Here is a 21,156-nt window from a genome sequence, read left to right on the forward strand (position 1 = left end):
CCACGTGACTGAGAAAAAAAATAACAGTATAGGCGGTGGGTGGTGCGGTGGGTGGGCCAGGGGGGGGGGGGGGGTGGGGGGTGGGGTGGGGGGGGGGGGGGGGGGGGGGGGGCAACATTTACAAATGTTAATGATTGATTTTGTGTCATGTAATCGACATAATAGGCTAAGCAGCAGCTGGCAGGGGCATGCCTGGGGGGTAAGGTGAGCGCAAACTAGTTTTCAGGCATTTATCCAATTTAATTGACGTCAGGCCACCACCACCAGCAGCAGCACCACTCGGATAACCACTCGGACAACCACTTGAAGCGTCGTCACACACAATTTCTTCCGTCCTTGGCCGTACGTGGCAGCGGCAATGTTGCTGCTGCAATTCCAATTCCAATTTCAATTCCAATTCCAATTGCTGTTGTTGAGCCGAGTTGTAAATGACCTTATTGGATCCAAGTGAATTGGCCAATACTCCGCACACTCACACACACACACACATACTCGTACAAGATACCAAGGAATGTGGAAAAAGCCCCAAAACTGAAAGATTCTCATGATTCTCGTTGTGGTTGTGGCATTTCTCGCATTCTTGGAATCCACGAGCCGTTTGCCTTTGCAAATAATTTCGATACTCTTGCTAAACAGGGTATGATTAATTCTTACTTTCTGTTCGAAAGTTCGAGTAGGGAATCCGAGGGAATCTCATGCTTCGGTTCATCCCCAGAGCCTCTCCTTCTGCTTCTGTGCCGCATTCCACATTAGCTTATTGGATATTCTCCCATGTCTTCCCCATGCTGCCTCATTGCAATTGGTGGCTTTCGCACTTTGCGAGTGTCTTCTGCGAGTGACTCATTTCCGCCAGCCGCTTGACAAATGTGGAATGAACATAATATATACAAATGCTACACAATATACATATTTTCTCGCACTCGCACAAATGCTTTTGTCTTTGGCCCCAAACACTTTAACCAAATCGTTGGAATATAGGTCGTTGCTTTTCCATATCTCAAATATTTGTATTTGTTTTTATTTGTGTGTTTTTATTTGCTTGCTTGCCAAGTGCTAAACCAGAAGAGAAACGATTCTGATTCCATTCCTCAGATATATACACACACACACATCTGTGATCCTTTATGTCCTTAAGCTCTTAATGGCTCTGGCATTTCCCTTCTCTGTACTCAGATGCTCCACGATAATCAGCTTAAACAGTGGCAGCTCTCGAGAATTTCAAATCGAATTTCAGCCGAAAATAAACCACACCTTGCGTTGTGCCATCATCGGTGGAACGGGAGATTGGGGGAGATCGCTGCCGCACTGATCGCTGATCCCCCTGCGGACGCTCAGGCATCTCCAGCTGCGTTTCGGTCTCGTAATGGCCCTATCGAAAGCTCTCCCAGCTCCCAGCACCCAGCGCGCACGCTGCTTTACGTTTCATTAATTGCCCGACAGTCGATTCGCGTCTGAATCTGAATGCAGTCGCCCAATAAAGAAGGCAAAAACTTAATTGTGTGATTTATATTCTTTTCGATTTTATTTAAAACAAAACGTTAAACCAGCAACAACAACAGCACTGAAAATTGGCACACAATCAGCAAAAAGGCGATCAACATTTTTGCACTTGTTGTTGCTGATGCTGATGCTGTTGCTGTTTTTGCTTTTAAATATTTTTCAAGTAATTTCCTCAATGGACTTGTTTATTTACTTACACTTATACTTGTATACAAAATGCACACACACATATGCAAACTTTTATACGATTAAATGTGGAGAGTGAAACGTGTGACAGGCTGTCTGATTCTGCCCCTGCCCCGGCCACGGACTCATTGGAATCTACGCTCTGAGCCACAGTTGGGGCTGTGGCTGTGGCTGTGGCTGTGTCTGTGCCTCATGTATGATCATTTCGAGTGCATTTGGAAAACAAACTGAAACCCGTTCGCCATGCTAAATTGTTTTGCTTTCAATTAAACTAATAAAATGCCAATTGCCAGTCGGTGGATGTCCGTCTTTCTGTCTGTCTGTCTGTCAGTTTGTTTTGTGCCAAATGGTCGCCCAACTGGCTGGCACGACGGCGGCAAACGGCAAACGGCAAACGTCAACCACAGGCCAGCAGACCGACAAACGTCAGCAATGTGGCAGTGGCTTAGGCAGCCAAGCGAATGCATTTCTTGACCGAATGCTTTTTCTGCTGAATGCTTTACGTTCGCAAAACATTGAGCCATGAGAGCCAAATAGACCGATGAATGAAGAGACAAAAGAGCAGTTAGAGAAAGAAAGTGTTCAATTACTGCAGAATATTAAATACAATAAATCAATCATCTATCACATATAATAATCACTCCAAAGATGATTTATATTAGCACTTTTGATACTGCTAATGCGTGCAAAGCTCTCCCAAATGTATGCAATGATATTTCGGGTGCGCAGATGGAATTCTTATCAACAACTGATTATGCAAGAGCAATTATAAAGCAATTAGGCGTTGATAGGCGAAAGAGATAACCAACTGATTACCAAACAGATCATCATATAAGTAACCATAAAGATAACGCAAGAACTCTAAGTCTGATTAGATGGGGATCGCTCGAGCAGTTGCACTTTGAAATGTTCAGAGTGGAAAATGTAATTGTTGCTCTCTGATTAATTCACTTTTTGACATGAGAGACACACAGAGAGAGAGACAAAGAGAGAGATGGAGAGGTGGAATAACTAGTTTAGCCATGGATCGTGAGCGTCAGCGTCATCGCTCCATATGTCATTGGGTATTCCGCCAGCGTTCTGCCACACACTCCCCAGGACAAGTGGACGCAACAGCGGCAGTGGTGGGGTGGTGGCTTAACGGCTTTTGCGCCACAAACTGGAAGCCGCCGATGAGCAGGCAGTCAGCCAGGCAGGCCACCGGTTAGGCATTCGCATCACGTATACGCCTGGGTGTTCCACTGCCAAACGAGTCGCGCTCTCCCCCGAACACACGCACACACTTACGCACAGTGGCATGTGCAGTGCCAGACTCGCTGTCGTCGCTGGCTCTCTTCGTGTCTGTGTGCGCCCGTCTGATAAGAGCATGAAGCAGCAGCTGCGATGGCAACGCCACTGTGTGGCACAGCACCTCGACAACCTCAACAACCGCTGGCGATCTTCAGTGTTATTTTTGTTGGCAACACGAGTTGATTGCTCGCGCATGTCTCATCATTTTCCCCCGACGCTTTTCGCTCTCGTTTCTCGCTCTTTGGTGCCTGTCTCGTGCTCCGATCAGCTACGTCTGCCCATTGTCTTGACTGACTTTTGTCACCTGCCAACACATCTCGTGTTTGCCCGCCCAAAAGTGGAATTATCCGCGGACCACCATCTGTGTGAAGTGAACAACCGAGTGGAGTGTGAACTGCGCGCGCCCATTCCCCTTTGGCAGTTGCCGATCTATTACGAAACCCTTTGCCATTAATCTCAATAATATATATTGGATATACAAACACACCACACACGACCATACTTGAGTGCACTATCAATTGACTGGGAGCCATGCATCGCAACGATGTCTCCAGTGGCGCTGGAAGCCATAGAAAGGCTCTGGATCAGCAGCAGAAGCACCGAACTGCAACAGCCGCAACAGCAACAGCAGCAGTCACAGTGAGCGAGGGGTTTGGGGTTTAACTAAATATTATTTAATGTATAAATCTGCGGAGTCGCTTAAGCAACTCCCTAGATCCGTTTGAGTCATTTCCGTTTCATGGAGCCCCCAGCTGAAGCCCGTACTTATCGCGTTGTATTATCTATTTGATATCTTAGCAAATATTTATGCACAGATCACAGCCATCTAATATATTTCCAAGAAATTGTTGATGTGTGAATTAGGATTTTGAGGAGAAAGAGAAAGAGTTTGGTGAAGATTTCACGATTTTAGAAACGTTTCTTCAGCGGCTTTAACTGGCTTCGGCCAGTGGCCAGTGAAGAGACACGATATTATGCGTTTCTTTTTGCTGTCTTTGCTGTTTTCCTGATTTGCATTTCGCTGGCACACAGCACCGGCGATAACCGGAGATTTTTCATGAATAAATGAATATTAATTGAATATACTCGCGAGTCCCCCCATGCAAATTGCTTCTTGGCGTGTGTGTGTGTGGAGGAGACTCTCCTGGCATGTCCATCAAATTAACAGAAGCGTTTAGTGATCCACGCAGGCGCAACGGCCGCAGCGGCAGCACCACAACGACTTGCCACTTGCTGGTGTGGTTTGGTGTGCCACTTTGGTGGATTGGTGGTACCAAGCAGTCTCGCCATCGAATGTTTGCTGCCGTTGTTTTTTGCGTTCCTAAGCACATTTTAGTTTCGCTGCATATCTTCATATGGCCATTGGCAAACTGTTGGCAGGGAGGAGGCACAGGCAACACAGCAGTGAAGAGCAGCAACTGGGGGGCTGCCAGGCTGCCAGGCTGCCTAGCTGGCTGGCAGTTTGTGTTTTGGCTTTCGGTGGCCTGCCATGCTTGCGTAGCCAAGCGTTACACACAGCCAGACAATATCGCAATATGTACATTCATAAGTACATATGTATCCACTCTACTGGGCAGTACATAAGTATGTACAATGCACGCGTTTGTTTGGCCACCGTTTTGCGGGAATAACGTAGTTGCTGTTGCTGTCGCCCTCGTATATCTGTATAAGTCGCAGGGGTTAAGGTATATATATCTTCCGATAACACTTCTCACATTCCAAGACAAATCCATGAGGGGGAAAACTGATAAGAAGTCCCCAAGTGACAACCAGCTGGACTTGAATCTATTCTATAAATAGCGCAAGCAATTTGAATCGACTAGAAGATGACCCTTAAACGGGGTGCCGCTTCAGTGTTGCATAGCAGTATTGGTGGTACCGTAAGAACTGCGCTCTCTTGCTCTCTTTGTAATCTAAGTTAAAGTTCAGGTCAGTGTTGCAAAATCTCTGCACTCACTCTCTCTCTCTCTCTGCTCTCTCCTTCCGTTATGCACATGAAAGGCAACGGCACATTTGCCTATGTACGAGCATACCCATCGTGGTGCGGCGTGCACAATAATAATTATAAACTATTGCGCAAAAAAGAATTCACAATCCGTTTGTCTGCTATAATTGCCATAATTATTTTTGGCTCATGACTTCATTCAATGTCGCCTAGCAAATGAAAACATCGCAACAAATCGGTTCGGATCGGATCGAATCGGATCGGCACTCGCACAGCACAGCAATCAAATCAAAGTTGAATAGTGAACAATCAGAGAACAATCAACAACATGGCAATTGAGAGCCAGAGCCAGAGCTAGAGCCAGAGTGGCAGTGGCGTGCGTGCGACTCGCTCCAATGATTCAGTTATACAAACACATACACAGACAAATATGTACATATATATTCTCGTAACGCTGCTGTGTGTGTGTATTTGAATAATGGGATAACTTGTATGTATGGCACACTCTCAACTTGAATTGATACAAAGCGTCGGCCGACAAATAAAATCAATTGGCAGCTAATCAAAAGTCAAATGCAAACAAATTGCCAGCACATGCTGCCAGCGAGTGACGCTGACAGCGACAGAGACAACAAAATCAACGAAGAGGAAAGACGAAAGACGCAAGAGTGAAGTTCGAAGATCTCGAACATCGATTAAGGCAATCACGTTCGTTGGCTCCTTTTTGTGGTTTCTGTGGTCAACGATGAAGTCATTTGATTTCATTTCATTCAACATCTCTCTCTCTCTCTCTCTCTCTCTCTTGTCTCCTTCAACTTTCCCTTGCCCTCACTCTGCCCACTCACTCCTTCCTGTTACATTATCTCTGACGCTTGTCCCGCATATCGATTATACAATTTATGCGGCCGGCAAAAGAGCGTCAAAAATAAATGCATGCACCCAAAGCCCGAAACTTGCCGCAGATGCCAATCAATGATGCCATAAATCGTGCAACTCGAAGCCAATTAGCACTGTCCCAGTCGAACTGGAAAACCGAACCCGATACACTGCTCAAACCACCGCCGAACATGCCACACAAGTACATTATGTGCAGATACTGTGGAAATGCGAGTACTGCAGAGCTTCCTCATGCAACAGCCCAGCTGTTGCACTTTGCCCCTCTGACGCAAAACAAAATGTTAGCGACATTTGGCCACCACTTGCACTTTTCATTGCCTCACACGTGTGTGCCACAGCTGCCTATTAATGGATCTCAGAGCAGAACAGAACAGACTTAAAGGTGTTCAGTAGATGAAGACAGGGCCTACTTTTAGGGGCCTGTATGGTAGAGTGCCAATCGTACATAAAGAACACACTCAATAAACGATCGAACAGTTGCTCGAGATATTTGTTTATACGCTTTGCTTTTGGCTAGGCCATTTGGCAAGCGACTGATGAACTTTCTTAGAATTCCCATTCACATTCCTCAATCCACATATACATAGCTGTACATATACACCATACACCATACACCATATACCCATTCCCACTGCCATAAATCAAAAGCAGAGCGAAAATGCGCTCAACTTAATTGAATACATCAACAAGGCAATAACAAATCAATTTAACTTAAAAACTGAACTGAAAATAACAGAACAGATTCCCGGACTCCCAGATTCGACAGCCGAATCATCTCGCGACTCGTATAAATAAATCACAAGAACAGCAATGAGAATGGGCACTCACACACTCCTTTCATGTCGTTGCTGCTGCCAGAAATAGTCGTTGCCGCGTCGTGCTGTCTGCTTGTGTTTTCATTCAGCTTTTCCATTTTTCAATCACCGCGTGTGCTGCGGAGGAGGCTGCCGACACAAGAATTTCCCACATTTCATGTCCAAGCACAAAAACAATTGGCACAATGCGCAAATGGAAAAATTTGCAATTGTAATCAAATTATTCAATAGTTTGGAATGTGCTCCTTGTGCTCCGACTTGTAATTGAGACTCGAGAGAGAGAGAGCAGATTGATCGAATATGCAAAGTAAACAAATTTTTACGAGTATTTGGGGGCTTGTCTCTTGGGCATGTGGGAATGTAAATGAATTCTCTCTCGCTCTCTCTGCGTGCCACGAAACTTACATCATAAATAAAGCAAAGCCGACAGTTTGCAAATAATGCAATAAACATTGAAATTGTCTGGCTATTTATAGAGCTTGTCCTACGATAAGATCGTCTGCAACTGCAATTGCACCTTTGCAGACAGAGCAGACAGTGCAGAAGACAGAGAAGGGGTTTACGAGTATTTTTAGCCGCCAGTCGACTGTCAGGCGGTGTCTATTTATAGCGACCAAGCGATGCCAATCGTTGCAACTTGCATGTGATGGAGGCCCCGAGGCCGATGCTGCCCTTGCCCCTGTCCCTGTCCCTGTCCATGTCCCTGTTCCTATGCCTGTCTCTGTGGCGGCTTCGTTTCAAGGCTCGACTTGGCCCATATCTGCTTAGCCAGATGGCTCGGATCTCGGCTAATTGCAGCTTGCCAGCGTGTTCCCATAAGTTCCATACAAGTGGGAATCTATTTATAGCGCATTTCCGGTTGCTTCTCGCCTGTTTTGCTCATCCAACTAACCTCACGTTTCTGGTTGGCCTTTGGCTTTGCCTTTTCCCTTTTGCCTTTTGCAGATGTGTTCCCGCAACATAAAGATCTCGGTGGTGCTGTTTCTCGTCTTGATACCAATCTTCACAGCCTTGCCACACAACCACAATCTGTCGAAGCGCAGCAACTTCTTCGATCTGGAGTGCAAGGGGATCTTCAACAAGACCATGTTCTTTCGCCTGGATCGCATCTGCGAGGACTGCTATCAGCTGTTCCGCGAGACGAGTATACATCGGTTATGCAAGTAAGTTGACAATCCAAGCACATCACCCACATCCACATCCATATCCATATCCATCAAACGTATAACTAACACAATCCTGCAGCAGAGATTCCACCCAAAAACAGCGGTCCGATCGATAATGAATCTGATTTGCCTGAAAGCATTTCAAGGCGAACCAAATGGGAAATGGAAACATTCATTCTCTTGGAGTCCGGTCGGATTTCAGAGACCCCAAAGACCCTGGCACAGATCAGATGGGAATCGGGGGCAAATGGTCGTTGGCCATTGGCCTCAGGCCTTGCTGCTGTTCTATTCTAAACACCTTTTTGTTTTGGAGGCCTTCTGTTACTTTCTACTCGACTTTCTACATCTTTGGTTCTTGTCTATTCGATGCAGGGCCAATTGTTTCGCCCACGAAACCTTCGGGGACTGCCTCAAGGTGCTGCTGATCGACGATGAAGAAATATCGCAGCTGCAGCACTCTATGAAAGTGATCAACGGATCGCCCTATCCATTTCACAAACCTATTTTCAAATAGATTTCTTATGTTCCACCATCCTTTCACTTCCTTCCTTTCTTTTACGATTTCTGTTTCTGTTTCTGCTTCTGCTTCTGCTTCCATTTCTATTTATATTTCTGCGTCCGGTTATGTTTTTGGCTTGGTGATTATTTATTTGTTTATGTTTCCATTATGTTTCATTATGATTTTCGTGTTTAATTTTAGGAAAGACTGCTTTGATTCGAAATGGTTTGGCGAGTGCCTGAAAGTGTTGCTAATACCAGAAGAAGAGGTATCAAACTTGCAGCACTTTCTGAGAGTTGTGAACGGTTCGCCCATATCCTTCAACATGACGCCGGGCCAAACATAACTCTAAGATCTTGAGCCAACCCCCTCCTCCCCTCTCCCGCACAGAGGTCAAGATCGAGAGAGCCCGAACAAAAAACAGAACAAATTTAATTATTTAAATGCCCAAATTTAATTCGTACTTATTTATTACTGTAGGCAATACAGTTTCTACTATATGTGTTTTTTTAAAAACGAATTACTTTTATTAATTTATTGAGAACGTTATGCGTTTGTTGTAAGTAACATAAATCGTAGGGCATAAATACGGCAGCCACCGCATGGAGATGCAAAAATGTAGAGAAAGATACGATAATAGTGGGAGTAAACGAGTGGGTAGTGGGTGGGTGTAAGAGTTTCCTCTACCCCCTACCCTCCGGCATCGAAGTATTTATTTATAAGTATTCCTAGCTTGTTTTATTATTTTAATGATTATTATTCTAATTATTATTATGTTATGTATATACAATAAACAAAAGAAATCCATTGTTTTAAATCCATTTAGAGTAGAATACAGCATTTAATTTTACATTTTACAAACGGTAAAAATCTGCGGAAACCCACACCCCACTCCCCGAGAGACACATACACATACACATACACATACACACCTAACACACGAGACCGAAAGTATTTTGCAAATGTATTACAATTAATTTTGTAACAATTAAGCCCATAATTAGCGTAAATCTGAGAAGAGAGTGGAATACATATGCAAATGTATACATCTATATATATGTATGGGAATCTATTGCTATAGCATATACCCCCAAAACTTATCCACGTATCCCGCACCCATACACTAAACTACTAAACTAAACGCTTAGTCTTAACGCAACTAAAACGCAATTTGTGCAAAACACAAACAAAAAACCTTTGGTAAAAGCACACAAAAAAAAAGAAGAAGGAAATTACATTACAAATGTAGAAAAACCCGACCATCATTCGCTGGCTATTTGAGAGAGAGTGAGAGAGAGAGAGAGACGAGGAGAGAAGAGGAGAGCATCAAAATTGTGATAAATGAGAATTAGAAATGCGAAGCAGACACCAGCCAGAAAGAATCCCAGAACCTCACACAACCAGAACCAGAACCAGAAAAAGAGCGGAACACAAAGATTGGCAGTGAAAGACGCCAGAGAATCGTTAACCGATCTCTAACCGTTTTTGTTTTGGTATGTTTTTATTTTATTTTTAGTTTTTTTATTTGTTTTTAAAAGTTTTGCATTTTAAACTGTCGCCGTGTTGCATTTTTTGACTTTTTTACATGCATATCCGGCTTGACGAAAGTTGAGAATTTTTGACTATTGAATTTTGGCTCACATATTTTTTGAATGAGCGTGTTCGAAATTCCCCTAAAATATTATCCATATGCGATATCTAACGTGTCCACTGCTCTATCCGAAACAGGCAAGAATGCTTCGGATCGCCCTTCTTCAATGCCTGCATAGAGGCTCTTCAGCTGCACGAGGAAATGGACAAATATAACGAATGGCGCGATACCCTGGGCCGAAAGTAAACGGGCACTGGCACTGGCACTGGCCTTGGCTTTGGCACTGGCACGAGCAGCTACTTAATTCTATAACCTAACCATACTATGTACTACTACTATACATCTATCTGGCCACGATAGTGGCAGAACCAGAATACGATACGGCACGAAACAATGGCATCAAGGAAACAAACGATCGATCGACCCGAGAAGATGACAAGAAAATGTCTAAAAACTTGAAGTAAATAACACTTAAAGCGAGAGAAACAAAACAAAAACAAAACCAAACAGAAATGTTGCAAAAAATATTAACTACATATTAGCTACGATTATGGTACGTACATATGTATGTATGTATGTATGCCACATGCATGTGGCGGAGAGTAGAAATTCGAATTCAGTTTGTTGTATTTTGTTTGTTCTGTTCCGGCCGATCCAGCCATTGTCTAACAGTCTCGTGGAGATTTTAGTTTAGTTATTACGAGAATTATGATAGTTTCATTTAGTTCTTCCATAGAAAAGCCAGCAAAAGCAAAGCAAACGAACATGAATCAAAATGTCTGATGTAAATAAATTATTTGTCTTCTCTTTTTAAATAATTCTACGCATACGCACTTATTTATAATGCCTCTATATATATTTTGTACATTTCCTTCATTTTGTAAGCTTAAGTTATTAACATGTTATGGCAATGAGTTGAACGTTCTACCACACCACACACACTGTAAGGGTACCATCGTAGTACCAATCAGATAATCCATGCCACAGCAATAGAACATTGAAAGAGCAAAAGAAATCCCCTACATACACGGCCCAATTCGATTCGATTTAGTCTACCATTGCAAATGCATAACTATTAATTAATTTAAACTTGTTTGGATCTAGTCGTAAAATATAAATAAAGATTGTATATTTCAAGAGGAGACAGTCGGCGGTGATTTTTACTTGCGGTGCAAAACTTTATTATAACTTCAATATACTCTCTCCATTATCAACATTGTAAGTGCCAAAAAAGTATTCACATTAGTATGGTATCATAAATCAAGCAGCAGCACCATCGCATTACTTGAGATGAATGAAATGCCAAGTGTCGACTGCAAGAACAAGAGGAATATGGATTTAACGAGGTTTATTTCCTATAAAACTTACTATATACAAGTGTAAACAGAATAAAGCAAAGATACTTATGGCATGTAGTAACATTTTGGGATTATTTACAGCGGGGGATAGTCTTTTGTTTGTCGGATTTAGATTTGTGATAGTTAATTAGTTGAGTAAAGCATGCGGATTGTGTTTTGGACTGTTGTGACCAATTTGTGTGCTTTTTGTTGCTTAGGCGAGGGTTGTACAAATCGGGAGGGAAATGCGGGAATATGCAGGCAGCGGCTATAAGTTTGATTTGGCATAGTAAACCTTACCTGTGTCGACCTCTTCCTCAACCTGGCCACCCTCTGGTGCCTCGGCAAACAGCTTGTCAGCGTCCTCCTTGGGGACGACGAATTCGGAATTGCGATTGGTAATGTTGGTGCTGCAAACAACAATCAAGAGATAATGAAAATCGATGTTCATGGATGCCACAATACTCACCAAGAGATTGAGTGGTCGCCCACACTGCTCTGATTGATCAGAGTCTGCCAGAACTTGTGGGTCTCGGCAATGATCGAGGTGGCGAATTCAGCGTTCTTCGCATCACCGTTGAAAGCAAACTGGTTCTCTGGCTTGCCATCGGGGATTTTGTAGATCTATCGGATTGGGAGTGCGCGGGTTAGCAAAGAACAGGAAAGTGTACCGTCTGCCGTGTCCTACCTTGAACCACTCAACAGTGGCACGCAGCAAGCCGGGGAAGTACTGATCCACATCGGAAATATCGTTGACCTTCGACGCCAGCGGATCGTTCACATCAATGGCAATGATTTTCCAATCAGTTTCGCCCTCATCGATGAGTGCAATGGTGCCCAGGACCTTGACCTGCATAACATCGCCACGCTTGGCCACACGGTAGCCAATTTCAATGACATCAATGGGATCGTTGTCGCCCTTGCAGCCTGTGGAGGGCTCAATGTGGTCGGGGTTCTCCCAGGTCTGTGGCAGGGCTCCGTAGTTCCAAATGTAACCCTTGTGGGGGAAGCAGTTGGCCACAAAGCGCAGCTTGCCCTTCTTGATGTCCTGCTTAATGGGGTTCATGGGCGTCTTTAGACTAATCTAAAAAGACAAACACGCAATCGTTGAATTATGTCTAGCCAAGATTTGTTGTCTTTTATTGTCTTTGCTCACCTCCATCTTGGCGTTGGTCCAACGTGGAACCTCCACTACCATGTTGTAGATGGTCTTCTCCTCATTGGCGTACAATGGAATGTCGTGCATCGGTGAGATGACATTGCCACATTTATTTTCTATTGAAAGTAAATTAAATTACGCCTATTAAACAATCGCCAACTGGACACGCAATCCACCAAAGTTGATTAATTCATAGTGGCTGTCTAAAGGTAGCACCCCATTCCATCAGCCAATTTAATTTCCCCCATTTCCGATATGATAAGCTGATAAGTTGAGGCCGCAGTGCACTTAGGTCCAATATAAAAGAAGGAACAAGGGGAATTCCCGTACATCCGCGACAGCGCTGTCCTTTGCTGATAAAGCTATGCGTTAAGTAACCAGACTCCGGTTTGACTTCTTACATAACGATCTAGCTATGGCCTAACAGTTGCCTTTTTATGAATGATCTTCCGTTCTAGCACAGGTGCACAGTGATTGTGTCGTCTGGGAATGGATGCCGGGTCACATTGACCGGGCAGAGTTCGCACACATATGTAAGTAACACAGCACACATTTTTCGTACTTACTGAAATAAAGGCTGTAGCTGGGGGAGTTCTTGGCTCCCTTCTCAACGGTCTCGTACTTGGACATGTCGACTTTTAGCGTTGGCTGAGTATTTAGTTGAATGTTCCTTTGGCTCTGTGCACCAGTAGTTTTAGCTGACGTCGTTTTGAGAAAACTGTGCAAGCGGCCGACTACTACACGTGAATTTCTTGTAATCAACATTTTTATTGCGCAGTGTGGCCGCTGATTTATCGACAAGATATACCGTCTCACACTAGAAAATATACCGAAATATACCTTGAAAATTAATCAGATGAAAATCGTATTCCTCCATTTTGATATTCGATTATATTATAAAGGCTGGTTAGGACTCTCAGCACTGAAAGTATTATTTTATCCTATGGATGAATCAATTCTATATAACCTAGGCAATGAAAATAAGTTATTTTGATTGGTTTGCATATAAAAAAGGGTATAGAATAGAATTACACATCCGTGGCCATTCACCTGGTATCGATGGTACAGTCGACCATCTGCAATCGATCATTTGCGCTTTAAGTTTTTGTTATTACACTTTTGCTATTACATTCGAGGCTTTATTATTTATGTTTAAAAGGGGTTTGGAAACTAATTGTAGCATAAATCAAAGGATATATGATATTTAAACGTTCATACTGTCGAGGTGCTCAACATTTCAAATGGTGAGGGGCCAAGTGGGTTAAGTTCGCTCTTTCCTAGGTATATTTCCGTATATTTTTGATGGTCCAGCGGTATATTTTAAATCCGCGGTCACATAGGGTACGTGGCTTGAAAACAACAAATTCCAAAGTTAAAAAAGTGTAAGGTGATAAATTTCGTGGGATTTCGGTAAATAACCAAACAATCGTCGGTTGGGCAAACAGGAGGCTACATGAAGTGTAAGTGGAAGTTAACGGGAGGGTACCCAGCAGAGTCTTCTACTAGTTTCTGTTGCATCTTCCTCATCTTTGCCTGCAAAAGCAACAAAGACAAAACATCCTTTCACTTTTCTTCTTTATCCGTTCTCTTGTTCCTCGTACGACACGTACCGTTCTGTGTGTGTACGTGTGTGAGTGTGCACGAATGGGTTTTCAGGTGATAATTTCAGCTGATTTCTTGTGTGATTTGTTATTCAATGGGCAGCAAGCAGTCGTCCGCCGCTTCCCCGTTCCCTCCGTCCCACAAGACTAAATTCGCAATTTGCAAATAAAAACAAAAAATGGCGCAAGACAACAAACTTTGTTTGTGTTTGTTTTCGTTTGTCTATATACATATCCACATACATACATATGTGTTTGTGCATAGATGCATGTAGATATGTATGTAGATACATATGTATGTATGAAAATTCAAATCATTTTCATTGTTAGCCGCTAAAAATAAACAAAATTTTAGATTCTGTTTGGTGTCAACACCACAAAATATGCGTACCCTCTCATCTGTGTTGTGTTATATAAAAAACCGAACGATCAGCTGTTGAACAACAAATTCAATGTAAAACATTCGTTGGCGTCCACCAAATAGCTTCGATTTCGATTTAGGCGAAAATCGCTGGCTTAGAGATATTGAGTTAACTATTTCATCATTCCGAGGGTTCACATTTCGACAACCGCTCTTCACATTTCGTCAGCCATTTCGTTTGGGGCTATAAATTCTGCGGCCGTCGCTTCTTTGTATTCATTTCACAATCGAGATGCAAGCAAAGTGCACGCGCTACCAGACACTGCCATTATTAAGCCAAATGGGCGTTGGATAGGTCAGGCTCTACCTCGAGCTCCGACTCAAGTGATTCTCTCCTGACCAGCCACATGTGCCTTTTGCCATTACAGAATCAATCAAACATCACGCATCATCCCGCACACACATCTCAAAGGAAATGATTCCAAGGATACAGTAGTCCCTGATCCTAACACTTAGAGAGCAACCAATGCATAGCAATAGTATGAATAACATACAGGGCGTCCCTCCACCTCCCCCTGTCGGAGTGGGCGTGGGCATTAAGACGGCCCGGAGCAACATCTTCAATGTGGATGGCTTGCCGCAGCAGATGGCCAGCCTGACCATCGACTACTCCAGCATACGGGGCAAGGATGTGCTGGTGGAGCCGAACGAGGAGCAGATGGAGCTGCTCCAGAAGCGACTGCTCGACCGCATAGCGGACAACTGTGGGGAGACCATCTACGAGCTTGGCGTGGGCGAGGGTGAGTCATATTTCCGGTTCAATGGCCCGTACATGTGACTCCCTGTTTTCCGCTTCATTCGCAGATGGCAGCGATAAGGGACTGAATCCTGAGCAATTCGCTGCCTCCGTGGCCACGTTACATCTGCTGGCAGCCAACATCGATGCGGACGTAGTCAAGCTGCGCGAGCGGCGCGCAGAGAGGGGACAAACGGCCCAGTTCCTTATACGGAAGCACATCGAGACGACCGATTTCATGGAGATACGGTGAGCACAACCAGCCAAGACACCAATGGCGACTACAAGTGATAACACTTGAATCCTTCAGAGTGGCCGTTGTGGGCAATGTGGACGCTGGCAAGTCCACCCTGCTGGGCGTGCTCACCCACGGGGAGCTGGATAACGGACGCGGACATGCGCGGCAGCGTCTGTTTCGGCACAAGCACGAAATTGAGAGCGGACGCACAAGCTCCGTGGGCAACGACATACTTGGCTTCGATGGTGTGGGCAATGTGGTCAACAAGCCGGACCACGGCCATCTGGACTGGGTTAAGATCTGCGAGAACTCGGCCAAGGTGATCACCTTCATCGATCTGGCAGGGCACGAGCGCTACCTGAAAACCACCGTCTTCGGCATGACTGGACATGCTCCCGACTTTGGAATGTTGATGGTGAGCACTAAAGCTTGACTGGTTTGGGGTTCCCGATTGCTTACCATTATCCTCATTTCAGATTGGAGCGAATGCTGGCATCATTGGCATGACCAAGGAGCATCTGGGTTTGGCCCTGGCTCTGGCCGTGCCCGTCTTTGTGGTGGTCACCAAAATCGACATGTGTCCGGCCAACGTGCTGCTGGACAATATGAAGATGCTAATCAAGATGCTCAAGTCGCAGGGGTGCCGCAAGGTGCCCGTGGTGGTGCGCACCCAGGACGACGTCGTCCTCAGTGCCACGAACTTTGTCAGCGAGCGTCTGTGTCCCATTTTCCAGGTGTCCAATGTGACCGGCGACAATCTAGGGCTGTTGAAAACGTTCCTCAATTTGCTGAGCACGCGGATGGCCGGCTCCGAGAGCCTGCCAGCCGAGTTCCAAATCGACGATGTCTACTCTGTGCCAGGCGTCGGCACCGTAGTCTCGGGAACCTGCCTCCAGGGCACCATCAAACTGAACGACGGTCTCATGCTGGGCCCCGATGCAGTAGGGGCCTTTGTGCCGATCACCATCAAGAGCATACACCGCAAGAGGATGAATGTGGCACGCGTGCGGTGTGGCCAGACGGCAAGCTTCGCCCTGAAGAAGATCAAGCGCGCCTACCTGCGGAAGGGTATGGTGATGGTGTCGCCAGACTTGAAGCCCCAGGCCTGCTGGGAGTTCGAGGGAGAGATTCTGGTGCTCCATCACCCTACCACCATCTCGGCCAGATACCAGGCAATGGTCCACTGCGGCAGCATACGACAAACGGCGTCCATCATACACATGTCGCGTGAATGCCTACGTACAGGCGACAAGGCCCAAGTGAAGTTCCGGTTCATCAAGCAGCCGGAGTACATACGAGCGGGCCAGCGACTGGTGTTCCGCGAGGGACGCACCAAGGCGGTGGGCAACATTTTGCGTCCCATGCCCCACGCAGCCGCTTCGCCCTACCGCCCCAAGCCCGCCAAGATGCAGTCCCGATCTCAGAACGCCGGTAGCAATGGCACCAACAATCGACAGCAGGGCCAGGGCAGCACCTCGGGTGCCAGCTGCAGCAAGGACGATGGCGAGGAGAAGCTGAATGGCGACAAGCGTGAGGGAGGCAGCCGGCGAGGCGGCAAGCGGAAACGAAACAATCGCCCGCCCCTGCCCGGGACGAATCAATCCAACGGCTCAGCCGCCCTATCGCTGCCGCTGCCCAGCACCGGCGAGGCATCGTCCTCGGTTGCCCCCGCAGCCTGCCCGGAGTGAGAACCGTTTCCTTTGTTCTTTCTAGTTGTATAAGCAAAAGTATTTGAAAAAAAACTCTGCCAAAGTCCGGCGACCCAATCAGTTTTGTTAAAAGAAAAAAAAGAGAGAAACTATTTTGCTACTGGAATCCGAAGTGAGAGACCCATTTGGCCTGTAATAAATGGAAGCGTTTTCCGTTCTCGTCCACTGTAAAATGAGTTGACAAATCGAATTTGGTCTTCTGTTCGTAGTCTTAAGATTCACCGATTTCACTGCACATTGAATTTTATATTTCGTTTCGATTTTTGACTCTAAATATAAGTTACTTAATTCCGGAACGAACGGAGAAGTTAATGGACATTAAACGAACGATTTCACATCTTAGATCGTCTGCTCTATTGATTTCACTTATTTATTGGGAGGTTGTCTGAAAAAGGTTCCTACGGTATGGCTGACTATAATTTGGATTTCCCCCCGTTGATATTAACACATCCCAATGCCGCTGGGTGCCTAGTTTTTCTTGTCTTTGAGCTCCTTCTTGACACCCTCCAGTTCTTGTTTTACATTGTTCTTGAACATACTGATGAAGGATCTGTAATGGACCACGAATTATCATATTATTGGGTACTCTGTCCTGCTGCTGTACTCACTTGAAGCGCTCCGGCGTCATCTCGTGCAGCCCCTGCTCCCTGGCCAGGCTCTTGGTGCGGTACATCAGGGAGACGACCAGCTGAGCAGCCCGTCGCATGGGATAGCTGTCTGCCATGCGCTGGATAAGCTGCTCATTGTTGGCCAGATACCGCATCAGCAGTCGCAGTACCATCTCGAGGGCTCCTAGAATTCCGTGTCCTTGTACTTGCGTATGAGCTGCTGCTTCAGCTTCAGTTGATTCCGCAGCAGTTCGAGGCGTTGCAGCTGCTCGTCCTTGTTGAAGTCGATGCCGGGCAGCTGTCTGATTTGCTCGCGCGCTGACTCGAAGCGCTTCTGCAGCTCGAAGATCTGCAGGGGTATCAAGAATTGGGTTAATTTACACATCATCTATGGGATATTCTCACCTTGTGGTTGCAGTCCTGGGACTCGCGCAGCTTCACGGCGTTCTCAAGCGGATCCTTTTCCACACTAAAAGAGACAACAGATTATATAAGAGCTTCAACTAAATTGTGCCTTTTGTTAATTTCTTAAATACATGTACTTGTGTGCATATGTGTCCAAGTGATTGACATTTCGGCCATTGGCACCGCACACTTGTGGCACCGCATAGCCTGAACCTACCAGCGCACCACGTCGTATATGATCGGCAGAATCTCTATGTCCAATTGGTCGACCGTCAGCTGGCACTGGGTGCCGATGCCGTTGGAGGTCTGCGTCTCCTGCGAAATAGTCGACTCGAAGGGCGAGTTGGAGGTTTGCACGAGGCCGTCGGCTGTTAGGATGGGTTTTCTGTCCTCGTTTTGATTGTTTGGCGATAATTCCATTATAAAAAGAAGAAAAAGAAAAATTTCGATGCCAGCGCCAGAATTAGGGACAGTGTGACCGCGCACTTACAAAAATATACCGAAATACATCTTCTCATATTTAAAATACCGTAAATATAACGTAGTCCGAAATCATATTCCTCGATTTTGATGTTCTATTTGATATTACTAGCTTACAAAGACTTTAAACACTGAAAAAATATTTAAAGCTGATTGAAGATTCAATTCTGCATAGGATTGGCTAGTTTTAACAAACTAAAAAGGTCTAAAAAGACATAACTTATTGGAAAGATTTGCATTTCATATCAATACTGGAAAGCGTATCTTGGTTCCATATTCCAAGTATGGCCGTATCAAGAACAGTGCTGCAAAGGATAGAGGACTGGGCGCCAGATTTCAAATTAGTTAACATCGCAAAGATGTTAATTTGTTCATTGCCTGGAATTAGACCGCTCTTTGTATCAACTCTGTCTAATTTCCGTGCTAATTTTCAGTCTCGTAGCTCCATTAATTTCATATTACGCCTTATAAACCTTTTACTACCGCAGGGAATTGATCAATGGTCATAAAAAGTATTTTTGTGTCAAATGCTGCTAACTTTTATAACTTAAGAGCTGCGAGTTCGGCAACGCTAATTGAGGCTCGAAAGCCCAAGAAGACAATAGGCTTCCTAAGCTGTTCTTTTCCCCAAATGAATGCTGAAAACGTGCAACAAAGTCTCCGGGATCGATTGGATCTGTTTCCATTGGGATATTGGCGTGTCATTCCATTGAAGCGAATTGCGTCTTTGACATTTGATGTGCGAAATACATTCATTTTACTTGAACCTTGTTATTGATGGCAATTACAAATCAATTGAGAAATATTTAATTCGCCTTCCCGAAGCCACAATTGAAGAGAACTAACTGTACAGCTGAAAAAAACGAAAGACTGATGATGATACACTTAATATTTCGAGGTTCGGCTATTAGCGTTTCCTTTGATTCATTAACGCTTTAACTATATGCATTAGTACATCTGGATATGGATATAATGGATTAAATTATCATGAATGATAAACTGGAAAAGAACTGTCATTTACCGTTGGTGATCGCATGTTATGGTTCACCCTGAGAATCGTGATTAACCCACTCTAAAGAGAGACAAGCAGGTGCACTCGTTCGCTCTCTCTCCCTATCTCTCTCTTGCTCTCTTTCTCTTAGGACTGCGACTAAAACCAACAGCTGTTCTTGTTGATAATCAAAGTTCTTTGTTGTTATCGGCCCCAGATAACAAATCCCATTCTTGGAAGTAACTGTTAAACGATGGCAGCAACGGAAAAAGTAGTGGAAAAAGTGCGTGTTTTTGTTGCATTCCACATTGTCTGTATCACGCACACAGCCACACATATACACTCACGTACAGATAGTGGGCTTCAGGCACACATAAAGAGCGCGCCGCTGACCGTGCTTTGGAATAAAATGAGTGGAGCCCGAGAGAGCGGAAGAGAGCCGGAGAGGGCAGCGGCGGCTAGTGTTAATATTAGCTTTTGAGTACAATTTTAGCTTCCATCGGCGACACACGTTTTTCCGTTTTGTGCGGAGTGTAATAACCAATCTTGGACAGAGTCAAACCATCCAACCAGTCAAACCAAAATATTATAACGGAAAAGCTCAATAAGCGGTCAGCGCCACCCACATCACACCTACCTACGGGACAATTTAGCGACGTTCAGTTCAAGTTTTCACAGCTTGTGCGTGCGTGTTCGTATTCGCGAAATACGTCATCGACGCGCGCAGCGGAAAAGCAGCCAGCCGAAAATTAAATCGAAAGTCCCAGCCAGCGTAGCGCACACATTTGCAGAAACGAGCCTGAATTGAGTCCAATTGCAGATACAACAACGCCCGCCCAATCAACATAAATCGAGGAAAATTGCCATATACTGTTGTCCGCTCGCATTAATTGACCTGTTATTGTATCGCCATCGTCGTCGTTGTCGTTGGCATTCACAGGGAGACGCAGCAGCAGCAAGCGGCTGCGATACAAAACGTGCAAAACAGCTGAAGAGAATCAGAAAAAAGAAAGAAGCAGCAGCAGCAGCAGCAACAGCAACAAGTGCATCTCTCCCTCCCACACACACAAAGCAGAGCTGAGAACAGCAGCCCTTTCAATTGATCGAGTTCGTGTACGCGTACGTGTGTGCGTGTGTAAAACGTTGTTGTTGCCACAATCAATTAGAGTGATAGCAGCATCCACATACATCAATTTGCTGGGATCTCTGGAGAACGCTGGTCGCTGGATGATTCCGAAAGTGCGTCTGTGTCTGTAGTTGTTCCCGTTCCGCCTCCGTAATCGCAAGTCGCACTCGCACTCACATCCATTGTCGTTGTCGCTGCCGTTGCCGTTGCCGTTGCCGTTGCCGTCGCCGCTGTCTCCGTCTCCGCTGGTCGCGAGCATCAGCTCTGCTCTCGGGGGTCCAAAAGTGTATTTGTATCTGTGCCGTCGGGCCACTCGGCTTGATTGGGGCTTTGCTGATTCCGAAACTGTGTCTGTAGTTTCCCGCTAACGGCAGAAATTCTCACAACTCATTGATATTTTAACCTCGTGTCCGTGTTGGCTGCCGCTCGACCAAGGTTCTCCGCACAAAATGCCCG

The 21,156-nt window shown here is 45.2% G+C and overlaps 5 protein-coding genes across 11 annotated transcripts in view; 2 read left to right on the top strand and 3 right to left on the bottom strand.

Moving 5' to 3' along the window:
- LOC117580189 (CHH-like protein) overlaps positions 1-21,156 on the top strand; it is a 32,624-nt gene that overhangs the window by 10,284 nt on the left and 1,184 nt on the right. For 3 of the 6 annotated variants that reach the window (XR_004573548.1, XR_004573549.1, XR_004573547.1), the window contains exons 2-3: positions 7,579-7,796; positions 8,500-9,320. Coding sequence is in view for 1 of the 6 variants with exons in the window: in XM_034266556.1 (XP_034122447.1) it covers positions 3,508-3,615; positions 7,579-7,796; positions 10,027-10,135 (435 nt within the window). In the remaining 5 variants the exon portion in view is untranslated. The other 3 variants (XR_004573545.1, XM_034266556.1, XR_004573550.1) reach the window with 3 other exon arrangements.
- On the bottom strand, positions 11,043-13,150 carry LOC117580175 (inorganic pyrophosphatase). Its single transcript, XM_034266516.1, has 6 exons — positions 12,952-13,150; positions 12,383-12,501; positions 11,915-12,310; positions 11,696-11,850; positions 11,527-11,636; positions 11,043-11,202 (listed from the first exon to the last, which is right to left on the bottom strand). Exons 1-6 carry the CDS (start codon positions 13,148-13,150, stop codon positions 11,171-11,173), a joined length of 1,011 nt encoding a protein of 336 aa, XP_034122407.1. The 3' UTR covers positions 11,043-11,170.
- Positions 13,705-17,429, top strand: LOC117580138 (GTP-binding protein 1). Of its 2 annotated transcripts, none has more exons than XM_034266439.1 (5): positions 13,705-13,845; positions 14,776-15,147; positions 15,212-15,392; positions 15,454-15,796; positions 15,858-17,429. In XM_034266439.1, exons 2-5 carry the CDS (start codon positions 14,874-14,876, stop codon positions 17,067-17,069), a joined length of 2,010 nt encoding a protein of 669 aa, XP_034122330.1. In that variant the 5' UTR covers positions 13,705-13,845; positions 14,776-14,873; the 3' UTR covers positions 17,070-17,429. The 2 variants fall into 2 exon arrangements, with proteins under 2 accessions (XP_034122330.1, XP_034122339.1); XM_034266448.1 differs by lacking the exon at positions 13,705-13,845 and adding an exon at positions 14,576-14,702.
- On the bottom strand, positions 17,349-17,907 carry LOC117580201 (protein NCBP2AS2 homolog). The gene is made up of 2 exons (XM_034266590.1): positions 17,699-17,907; positions 17,349-17,640 (listed from the first exon to the last, which is right to left on the bottom strand). Exons 1-2 carry the CDS (start codon positions 17,869-17,871, stop codon positions 17,559-17,561), a joined length of 255 nt encoding a protein of 84 aa, XP_034122481.1. The 5' UTR covers positions 17,872-17,907; the 3' UTR covers positions 17,349-17,558.
- Positions 17,837-20,883, bottom strand: LOC117592503 (mediator of RNA polymerase II transcription subunit 9). Its single transcript, XM_034286348.1, has 4 exons — positions 20,790-20,883; positions 18,321-18,588; positions 18,104-18,167; positions 17,837-18,047 (listed from the first exon to the last, which is right to left on the bottom strand). The coding sequence occupies exons 1-4, from the start codon at positions 20,881-20,883 to the stop codon at positions 17,883-17,885; spliced, it is 591 nt and encodes a 196-aa protein (XP_034142239.1). The 3' UTR covers positions 17,837-17,882.

The sequence above is a fragment of the Drosophila guanche genome, unplaced genomic scaffold (genome assembly GCF_900245975.1).
Source record: "Drosophila guanche unplaced genomic scaffold, DGUA_6, whole genome shotgun sequence".
Lineage (NCBI taxonomy): Eukaryota > Metazoa > Arthropoda > Insecta > Diptera > Drosophilidae > Drosophila > Drosophila guanche.